Source organism: Rutidosis leptorrhynchoides, chromosome 6, assembly GCF_046630445.1.
Source record: "Rutidosis leptorrhynchoides isolate AG116_Rl617_1_P2 chromosome 6, CSIRO_AGI_Rlap_v1, whole genome shotgun sequence".
Taxonomy (NCBI): Eukaryota; Viridiplantae; Streptophyta; class Magnoliopsida; order Asterales; family Asteraceae; genus Rutidosis; species Rutidosis leptorrhynchoides.
This window is the reverse complement of record NC_092338.1, coordinates 120,210,566-120,222,537: the sequence shown is the minus strand read 5'-3', so window position 1 is coordinate 120,222,537 and position 11,972 is coordinate 120,210,566. Positions and strand designations below refer to the sequence as shown.

The window sequence follows — 11,972 nt, the reverse complement described above, 5'->3', positions numbered from 1 at the left end:
AAATATCAAACAAGCCAAAATCGAGCTTAAAATGCTCGAACTGAGCCGAGCTCGAGCTCTATAAAATTTAAACGAGCTTACAGCCCTCAGTAAATATAAGAGTACATTGTAAATTCATTTTTTACTAACCACTAGGGCATACCTCAAGTGGTCACCAGGACTACTAGTGAAGCTGTAGATCTCGGTTTAATCCTTGGCAAAACCAGATCATCTTAATTAGGGATTTATAGTGGAGGGTATTTTATCCTGCATCTTGGCGACGTTTGAGTTCCAGATACTCAAAGTTTATTTTCTATGAAGAAGGCAATGTACTTGACGATCACTTCTTTAAATAAAAAAATCATTTTTTACTATATGTATGTCGACAATGAAATAATGCACCATATTGTTATTTTAAGCGCTGATAAAATGCATCTTTTTGTGGTGCACATTGCAACTCACGTGAGTAGATGACAAAAAGTGATCAATATATTAAATCTTTCACACAGTTACCACAAAAACAATCAAAGTGTTTTTAGTACCTTCACAAAAACTTTTTTCTATATACAAGAAAACTAGCCAACAGATCATCGAAACATGCCAAGAAAAACTATAATGGGTTCACTTTCTTCTCCCAAGGTGGACGTGTTCGTCGATTTGGGGAATCCTTTACTTAATCACACCCTTGATGGCTTTTTGAAGATTGGAACTGTTTGTATTCATAATCATTTTTATTTTTAATTTAATATAATTCACCTACTTTTATTCTTGATTAATACTGTGATTAATTAATATTGATATGATATTGATAGTAGGTTTGTTTAATGGTGTTTTTATAAGTTGTATTCGTTTCATGTTTCAGGTTGCTGTTGCAAAAGTAGCTGTGGAGGAAACTTACCACGTTGTCAAACGAGGTTTTATTTTGTTACATTTGTGCCCTTACGGGTGAATCTTAATAGTCCATACTGTAAAATAAAATCATTTACAGTAGTAATTTTCCTAATTATATACTTTATACAACTCTATAGATTACTTAATTAACCGAAGAGTTCATTTTAGAATGCCATTACTAAAAACCACCTTGATCACGCCTAAATCTGATTTGGTGATTTTAGATTTAGGCCTGAGTGCTTATTTTGAGAAAAAAATGTATTTATTGATTGTTTTAACTTCAATAACTGTGCAAACCCCGTTTTAATTCTGGATTCCAAAGGCGTAAAACAAACGATTGGATTAACCTCACTCAATTAGATCGAATGAGTTAATATCTTAGGTGTTGACGAACTCCGATATCGACCGGAATCTCAATCGGAGTTGTATTTTTGACCGAACAATGTTACAGTATGATTTTGGCAGAGTAACAGTACGTGTTCAGCGTGTTGATGTGAATGACCCATGGGGTGTATTTATAGATGTTTTGCGGGGATGATAACGTGGCACATGTCCATTTCATAATTGTAACAAACTTTTACTGGATTCGTGTGCTGATGTGGCACCTGTGACTTTCATTGGTGTAACAAACAAATCCTAACAAACTTTACTAGATTTGTGTGCTGACGTGGCATACGATTCATCCGTGTGTTTGGTCCGGGACCATCGACCATGTATTTGTTCCGGGACCATGCTTTGTTCCAGGACTGTGGGATCGTTCCAGAATGGTGTGCCGGATCCGTTTACAGTGTGACGGATGGCCGGCACACATTTGGTTAGGTGAAAGGTCTTACATATGAGTGCCCAATATTTATCCAAGTGCTTCTTCGCGGTACTTCTCCTGTCCGGGTAAGGTTATAGCCGGTTGACATGTTCGTTCGCAATATTCTTGTAGATGTTATCGGGTGACCAGCGTGTTTGGCTAAGTAGACCTTGATGTGGAAACATCGTTCTTCGTACCCGGGTAAGCGGTGCCGGTGTCCGACATTTTTGTCCGGGTAGGATAGGCTTGTGTTAAGTCACAGCCAGCTTTTATATGGGACGTTTCTTCCCGGATGTGTATTTGAATAATCTTCTGGCCGGTTTGCTTGCGTATGACCGGGAAAAGGTATTTCTTCCTGGACCGTTATGCCGGTTAACTTCCAGACGGAACTTCATCAAGTCATGGAAAAATGACCTTTTTTGATACGAATCGATATGCGTATCATCACACCTGATCCTGTCGTCCTTTTTTAAGATAAGACCCCAAAGTGTAGATAGTGGAGATTGAACTCGAGTCTCGTTTGAAAACTAAGCATTCAACCACTAAGGCACCCCTTGGGGTTGATCCAGTGACGTCCTAACTCGTTAACTAGTTCACTATCTGATCGAACTTTGTGGCAGTTTACGCCAATTTTAAACATCAAGTTCTGCTTTGCCTATCCTACGACTTCCGTTTGTTTTTTCATACATTGTCATATGTCTTATTTCCATCTATCGTGATATTTTTTGACCATCCTAAGATAGCCAAGTGCTTGGGGCCCTGATTTTCTGACAAATTGTCTTGGTTTAAATTTCATTACCAACATATCTTAGAGTGTGCAGTGGTCGGAAATGTTCACGAGATAACCCGGTTAAGTCGCCTACATTTGAGTTAAAAATACTCCCATTCACCGGGTAACCTAAACTTAGAACCTTATATTCTATTCTTTATTTCCCATGGAACATTTCTTAAAGTCTTTTCATGCTGCCATAACTATTAGTTTTATATATCTTCGGGTGCAATTAGTTTACCGTTCTTATTTATATACTTTGAATTAAGCTTACTGATACACATAACTTGATCTTAATTTTGTTTTTTGATCTTCGATTTGCACTTTTGCAGGGAGTGTTTCAAAACATAACTTTGAAACCTCGGTAAGACACTCGTATCTCTGTTTCTCATTCCTGTTTGTTTCACTAACCCTTAATTAATTAGTAATATAAGATCACTCTCTGCAAATTTAGCTAGAAATATTACATATAGACACATGTATTGTCATGTTCTTCTCGTTTTTGAAATATTATCAATTCAGTTGGCCTCCCGAAATCTTTCATTCTAACAGTCATTGTGATTTTGCAGCTAAAGAAGATGTGTAAAGAAGGCGCATACTGGGGTAAGTTTACTTACATAAAAATGTCTCATTGTATGCCACTTTCTCAAGAGTAGGTTATTTTTTTGTTGAAAACTTGTTCTAATCGGATCTCATAGCACCTTAACAGGATCTGTAGCGGGAGTATATGTTGGAATGGAGTATGGCGTTGAGAGAGTGCGTGGCACCCGAGACTGGGTAATTATATGCTACCTTTTTTTTTAATCTCAAAACACACCCACACACACACACAACACACTGATTAAGTCCTCTGTTAGTGTCCCAAAAAAATCTTGTTTTTTTCCATGTAATTATATTTTTGGGACCTAAATCGGCTTTAACTTCCAAATGATACAGAAGAATGCAATGATTGGTGGAGCACTGACTGGAGCTCTCGTATCAGCAGTCAGCAGCAACAAAGGAGATAAAATCGTAATGGATGCCATTACAGGTGGTGCGATTGCAACTGCTGCCGAGTTCATTAGTTATCTCACTTAAACATGTATGATAAATTGAAGAAGTTGTTCTGTTTTGTACGTGTCAATAACACGATGTTTAATGCATTCTTATGTTTTGGTGCACATTTTCTCATGTTGCATTCTGATGATACCTAATATTAGGAAACATCAATATGGTCATTAAGGACCCTTGATCTATCTGAAGAATGAATAATTTCCCAAAAACTGATTATCAGTAAGTACAGCATAATTATATATAAATTACATGGGATGTGATTTATGATTTCTGCTGGTTTCGTGTGGGTAATGGGCAGCAAAATGTCGGTTTGATATAAATATATGATACTTGGTGTACCCCATAAGATTTATTGCTAACATTTTGCCCTCAAAGCGGGGTATTACTCGAGCTAGCTATGAGTTTACCAATATGGCTTCGATCTGTTGAGTAGGCTACAGTGGTTTGGGCCTAGTCTCAGTTTCTAATTTTATTCCGAGGCATGCTTTCCACTTGTGGCTCAATTTGAGAGGCAAGCTAAAGATGCAGTATAGTCATATAGATTCAAAATGAGATGTTGGCACATTGACCAACTTAAACCTGCTTTAATGTTACTCGAGTCTTGTGGAGATTCATACACTCACCATTTTCAGAGTTCCTTTTCTTAGTTTGGCAAGTTTCTAATAATGTGGAGCTGTTATCAAAATGGAAGATATCATGTTGACCATGTTGTAGCTCGTTTTGTCCCGGCTTCCACGACGTATTTATTTTGGCAAGAACGGTCTCTTTGGTATATGTAGAAAGTCTATAAATTTGGCAAGAACGACATATCACTCTTTCACAATCGTAAAAAATCTATGAAGTTTCTGATTACATGATCGATACCATTTGCTTAATGATGGTTTCTTTCATATTTAGATCTTCGGCCGGGGCTCCTTGTATATTTAATTGCTTACGAATCATCATCCACTTGTCTCAACCATCCATGACATACTTATTGCGTCACATGAGCACTTCCTCACCGGGGCGGCGGTGAGGGCCTGACCGTATAATTTTGTACTATATTATTAATCATCAATATACGTATAATTTTCTAGTTACCAATCATCATTATGTATAATATTAGTTGTTTTTATTAATTAAAATAATTTTTTTATATATTATTAACAGAACTTTTTTTAGCTAATGTGAAACTTTTAATTTTGTACTATGCCAAAAATTCATATACATATTACTCGTATAATTATGAACTAGTGAAAGGACCCGTGGAACTACGAATTTGTTCAAATGATACAGTTGAATGATATGTTATTGAATAATATGTTTTTGTTATTAAGTGAATGTTGTGTTTTTTGTTCAAATACACATTATTTTTAACAGTATCATCATATAAAAAACGCATTATTGTTCATGGCATTAAAATGCGTATTACATGTTCTTATGAAAACAAATCGTGTGTGCATAATTAAGATAATCAAATATGGAGATATAATTTAAATGAGTAGAGGGGAAATTTACAAACCTTGTCATTGGTTATTATAATTGCGATGTGTTCCCAATTACGTTTTTTTTTCCGGCATTATTATTATTTATTAATGTTATGTAATTCTTTAATTAAATGCTTAATGACATCAACACATTTGTTTTACGGGATGCAGGTGTTATGACATTGTTTAATTAGACCACTCCCAACCACAACATACTTCTTCAGAAAGACTCACTGTCATATCATCGCTACCTTAACACTTTCTCAAAAAAGACTAAAAAGACTGATTGCTACCAACCATGAAATACTTCAATAATTACTTAATTAAAAATTGATCGGTGGCGAAGGGCCGGTCAAAAATAGCCTAATTACTCTACTTTAGATAGGGTACGCAGGATTCGTTCCACGGAAAGTTATGGTTAACTAGCAAGCAATTTCAGAAGTGGTTTGTTTGTTTAACTAAAAACTACTAAGATTAATCAACTAATATTAAAATTTAAAACTTAAACTAGAGTGCAATTGAGTGTATTGGGATATAAGCAATGAGAGTAAAGCCTTTATCCTTTCACAATCCCAATCTCACATGTATTCATTCAAACAAGTATTATGTTTACCAAATGTTGATCAAATCTCATAGACAAGACTTCTTAAGTTCATTACTTCTATTATCTTGGGATTAAACTATGTAACCTAGACAATATGTCTTTATCCCTAATCTAATTAACACTAAGTTGGATCAAGAACACACTGTTAAATCACAATAATTTAACTTGAAATAACAAAACATAGAACTTGCATTAATCAACAATTGATTTGGTTCACAATATCATAATCCATAAGTATTAAAACATCACAAACCACATAATCTTGAATGAAATCATACATATTTTAATTGTTCATGGAAAGGATAAAGTTAAGAATACTAGCCAAGCATGTTGGTGATGATGATCATGGAGATTCTTGAAGATTGCATGATGAACAACACTTTAATCCTAGCTTGAATCCTTGAGCAATGATGATTTGAGAGTGTTTTGATGTATTTGGGAGTGATCTCTGCTGCAAAAACTGATGAAAAAAGTGTATTTTTCGTAACCCTAATGCTCCCTTTATATAGGGGTTGGATAACTTGGTCACAAAGCTAAAATTCGTATTTCCCGGCACCAATTTTTTTTTTTGTATAGGCGTATTTTACGCCATACTTAGCGTATTTTACGCTAGTGTTATGTGATAACCCGAAAATTTCTGAGTTAATTTAAACGAAATCTTTTCATGAATTCATTTAACTTCTATATGATTCTGACGATTCACGAACAATCCTTCATAAATAATTATGCATTATTATCAATTCATTATATTAATATTATTATTAATATCATTTTTTATATATCACTCATCATTACCAAGTATTATTATTACAACTATTACTAATATTATTATTAGTAGTATTATTATTATTGTTACTAATATTATTATTATTAACATTATATAGTTATCATTTTTAATAATGATAATTTAACATTTTTATTAAAATTATTATTGTTATTAATATTAACATATTATTATTAATATCATTATTAAACTTGATATTAATTATTATTATTATAATTATTATGATTAATATTTATTATTAACTCTATTATATTATTATTAGTATTTTTATTACTCTTAATAATATTAAAAGTATTATTATTATTATTATTATTATTATTATTATTAATATAATTATTATTAGTATTAGTATTATTATTATAAATATTAATTATTAATATCAATTAAAAAATAAAATTTAAAAGTCAAAAGATATGTACTGATTTTTTTATTTTTTTAAGCTTGATCTGATCATCCAGCTTTATTTTTTTTATATCTCTGCTTTCTATTTTTTATTATTATTTATTCAAATCGTGCTGTATATATTTATTTCATCTACTGGTTTTCAAATTGTTTTCTATCGACTCTTAATCCATTATAAATCTATCAGTTCATTTGTTAAACAAATTCAGTCGAATTCCTCTCATCAATTATCAATTTTTAAACAGATATAGTATTTATTTATATTTTTTTACGCTGTACCATGTTCTTCACTTTTTAGCCAACCCTCGAATTCGATCACTATTTGAAAATATAAAAATACAGTCTTGTTAGGAATCTTATACCTAATATACCTGCAAAGTTTCACAATCCAATTCCTTTTATTGAATGAGAATTTTGAAGTCAAAGTTTTTGAAACAAAAAATCAAACAATGTTCTTCAATTAAATTCGAATTGCCTGTTACGATTCAAGTGAAATTGAGGATTGATGAAGATTCTAGGAAGGTTTTAAAGCGTATTTCATGAAGAAATTGTAAGCTAAAACGTTACCAATTGCAAAAATCGATTTAAAAAAAAAAAACAGTCACGATGCTGTGCAGACTGTTTTGATTTTTTTTTTCAATTGATTTAAACATTTGTTATTGTTTAGTCATTATTATGTGGAAGTATCTAAATTTTGTTTTGATAAATTGATATATTTTTGATCGATTTCCAAATGAAGAAGATGAAGAAGGTGTATTAAAAATACGGGTTATATATTTAGAAGTTTATATAATTTCAGAAAAAAGAGTATAGTCGGATGGTAAAGGGTGTTAGTGAGTGAGCGGGAGGTCTCGGGTTCGAACCTGGTTCGTGCCATTTTTTTTGTAGAAGGCTTATAAGGTAGCTTTTCTTTTATTATTATTATTATTATTATTATTATTATTATTATTATTATTATTATTATTATTATTATTATTATTATTATTATTATTATTATTATTATTATTATTATTATCATCATTTTTATTATTATTATTATTACTAATACAAATATTAATTACCATTTATGAATATAATTATAATTATGATTATTATTATTGTTATTATTAAGTATTAGTTATCATAGTTATATTTACAAGTAAGTTTTTTATTATTATCATTATTACTAATATTATTATCATTACTAGTATTATCCTTAAGTAGTATTAATATAAAAACTATCATTAGTAATAAGATCGTTATTATTATTAATTATTAGCAAAGTTATTATTATTATTATTATTATTATTATTATTATTATTATTATTATTATTATTATTATTATTATTATTATTATTATTATTATTAAACTTACCATTTTTATTAAAAACTACTATTATTATTAAAATTAATATTTCTATTAAAATTATCATTTCACTAATAGTATTAATCACTTTTATTATAAGTATACTATTAATATCATTACTACTGTAAACATATAACATTATAAGAACTTTCATTTTTACCATTGTTATTATTATCTTTACATTATTATCATTTCTATCATTTTTACTATTATCAGAATCATTATTATTATTATTATTATAAGAACTATGTTATTATTATTTTTAACATTATAATAATTATTATCATTTTTACTACTAGTATTATTATTATTATTATTACAAAATAATACAACTCTTTATTCAATATCATTATTAATATCATTTTATCAAATAAATACTTATATATATATATAGAATATAAAAGTATATATATAGAAAAATATAACAATTGAAATAATATAAAAACTTGTTCGATTACGAGTATATGTGTTAATATATATACACTTGATATAGGTTCGTGAATCCGAGGACAACTCTGCACTTGTTCAGTGCCATCATACTCGTATTTACTACAAACTATCATATCGTATCGTGATTTTCATAGCCCTACTTTTATTGTTTACTTAACTGTTTATAACTTTTGGGATGAGACACATGCTTGCTTTATAACTATTTTACGTTTAGACACAAGTACTCAAATGTTATTATGCTGTCTTGCTTTGTCATGCAAATCTTCACCATAATATTGTTAATTGCTTGCTATAACGCAAACTTAATTATTATGAGTAGGCTACTGAGAGTGACGTCTCTAGTCAGTTGACCGTTGGTCTTTGACTACATAATAATGATTCAACGACATGAATAACAAGTGTCGCAGGGTAACTTTTGTTTAGTCGCGATATTACAAACAGCAACTCTTTCGATTGATATATTTGGTATTAATCAACTTTAAACTGAAATCTTGTGGTCTAATGCTATACTGAACTATTGATTTATGATAAACCTATGAACTCACTCAACCTCGTGTTGACTTTTTAAGCATGTTTATTCTCAGGTACTTAAATATTGCTTCCGCTGTATATCTGCTGCTTTGATGATGATTGCTTGCTATGCTTGGAGTCTTCATTACATATCATATCAATTAAAGACATTTAATGTTCTAAATACAATGTAATCTATTTATCTTCCACTGCAAAACTCAATAAAACGTCTCATATAGAGTCGTTTTTGTTTATACAACCGTGATTTGATATAATTAGTCACAAATACCTCAGGCCCTATTTGGGGGTGTGACAGATTGGTATCAGAGCAGTATTGTTGTAGAGAACCAGGATTGCATTTTAAGTGTGCCTTATACAATTAGGTACCTTAGCAATGTAGGACTACAACTTTCCTTGACTATAGTGCCTTTAATTGTTGCCTTTAATTGTTAAATGCTACACTATACCTTAGAAACTTTACTTATTAAATTCTTTAATCTTCCTTAGAATGCCAAGCCAATCTAAGAACTCTGCTCACTCTCCTAAGTACTATCCAATTCCGCCATCACATTTTAATGCGACACCATGATTTCTGAAATTCTCGATATTTCTTTGTCATCTATCATGGTTTTGTGTATTACATATGTATTACATGAAATATTATCCATAATTTTTGAAACTCCTATATTTGTTACTATTCATACTCAAACGTATATAACTCCCTGTTATATCACGTACCTATATGCCTTATGCCTTTATGCATCGGTTTGCGAATCGAAAAATGTCATTGAGTTATCAAGAATCTCAAAGACATCATAATGTCAACACTATTCATATTCATTACTTTTAAAAATCTTTGCTTTCTTATTATTTTGATCATTGAACTTTCTTGATGGGTGGCGTCTACGAAACTCTAGAATGGAAGGGTTTGGATTACCGATTTAAAGGATCCTATAGTTCAAGCCCCTAGACCTGAATAGGCCACTATAAATTGAAAGTCTTTAATCAAAAGTATATCTATCAATCCTTGTTGGAAATCATTTACTTAATAATTAAAGTCTCGACACGTCATACTGCGATTATTGCATAGACGATGTACAGACAAATTCATATCCTATCATATCTATCCTAGTAAACTTTGTCTACCACTTTTCCTAAATTTCCTCCGTAAATTACGGAAATCTTTTTGCTATATATACATATTCAAGGAGACAAATATATCATTCAGTATTCAACACTCATCTCATATCGAAACCCTTATTCCGATCACATAATATGGATTTCTCAACTGATTCCTCGATCTCCAATGGCAGCGTAACCGGAATGAACCAACCAATTAGTCATCACCTTTTATGGATGAATTGGGGGTGGGTTCGTAGTCTACTTAATCAATGGAGAAGTGAAGAAGGTGATCCTTTTCACCCACCACATTGCCCTATTGGTGAAGAACCTGAAGCGCTTACCGGCGAACCCGTTCGGAACACTATTTTCACCCTCATTTCCAGGATATCCCGTCACGAATATATAATATCTAGAATTTCAGATCTTATTTATCCACTCGTCAGAACCGCCAATCATCCCGGAATAATAGAAGAAGTCAACGAGCTTCGCGCTCGAGTAGTGGCTTTAGAAAATATAGTGCAAAACCTACGAGCACCAGCAGCAGCACCATCAGCATAACCATCACCACCAGTACAATCAGCATCACCACCAACAACATCAGTATCACCAACAACAACATCCGCATCTCACGCCTCAACATCACACTCAGTACCTCAAACATCAACACCATACGCCCCATAGATACCAAAGAATATTAGTAATAATGAGTTAAGATGTATTGACTCATTCTTCCTGAAGAATTATATATGTATACTTTATATATATGGATTGGAACAATAATAAATCTTTTCGTACTAAGCTATTACGTGTGAATCTTAACTAGTATGTACTACATGGTTAATTCATATCACTAATATGTATGATGTACATCCTTTGTTAATGACTTAACAATCATTAATCACTGCTTCAGCAAAATAAACTCCATTTCATAATAAACCAAGTGTATTATTCAAATACATGATTGGTTTTACACTTTCATTTTCGACATACTCGAAACTTTTTAGAAAACATTAATTCGTGCCTTGCGAAGTTCACAAGGATTTCACGAGCATCAACATCATATACCGAGGTATATCAATAATAATGAACGATGAAGTATTGATTCATAGCTTCATTAGCGAAATATTTCGCGACAATTATGAAATCTCTAAGGTTTTGGAGATTATTTATTCTCGTTTCACCGCAAATCAAATGAGTTTAATATTATATTAACTCATTAAATCTATATTATATATGAAGAATACATATATGAACATATATCTTCTATTTTGTACAAACTGTTAATTGTGAAAATATTTTAACGGGTAAGTAATACCCGAGAAATATTTATATCTCACATTAATATGTTACATTGTACATTCTTCAATTCTGATTCAATAGTCAGTAACTATTCTACTTACATCCACAGATATATGTATATGTTCACCGAAGAAGAACCGTTTTCATTCAAAGATTCAATTACATATTCTGATTTTGACATATCAGAATCTAAGTAAAGCTTTAGCAGGTGTTATCCTCCTAAAGATCACTACATTCATGAATTATATTCACTCGTATTCTATAATGAATTATCATATCAAACCACCGAACTTACCATTCCTTACTTTTGAAAATCACAACATTTCTTCGTCAACCGTTAGATCCATTGATGGATACATCTTACGCTTAAACACTTCAAGTTCAAAATTCTAGAACATTATATGTATGTTGACGCTTACATCCTGCGTTCAACACTCGAATTCAAAATTATTGAAAACATCCTTTGTATCTTGACGATCACAATCAGCGTTTAATC

The 11,972-nt window shown here is 31.3% G+C and overlaps 1 protein-coding gene across 1 annotated transcript; it reads left to right on the top strand.

The window, feature by feature from the left end:
* The first annotated feature begins 489 nt into the window (after positions 1-489).
* Positions 490-3,703, top strand: LOC139851810 (outer envelope pore protein 16, chloroplastic). Its single transcript, XM_071840988.1, has 6 exons — positions 490-690; positions 842-893; positions 2,774-2,805; positions 3,011-3,044; positions 3,151-3,218; positions 3,378-3,703. The coding sequence occupies exons 1-6, from the start codon at positions 577-579 to the stop codon at positions 3,516-3,518; spliced, it is 441 nt and encodes a 146-aa protein (XP_071697089.1). The 5' UTR covers positions 490-576; the 3' UTR covers positions 3,519-3,703.
* Positions 3,704-11,972: the final 8,269 nt, after the last annotated feature.

Coding starts and splice junctions, on each gene's coding strand:
- LOC139851810 (XM_071840988.1), top strand. CDS start 577: ATGCCAAGAAAAACTATAATGGGTTCACTTTCTTCTCCCAAGGTGGAC. Junction 691..841: donor GCTTTTTGAAGATTGGAACT/GTTTGTATTCAT, acceptor TTCATGTTTCAG/GTTGCTGTTGCAAAAGTAGC. Junction 894..2,773: donor TTACCACGTTGTCAAACGAG/GTTTTATTTTGT, acceptor GCACTTTTGCAG/GGAGTGTTTCAAAACATAAC.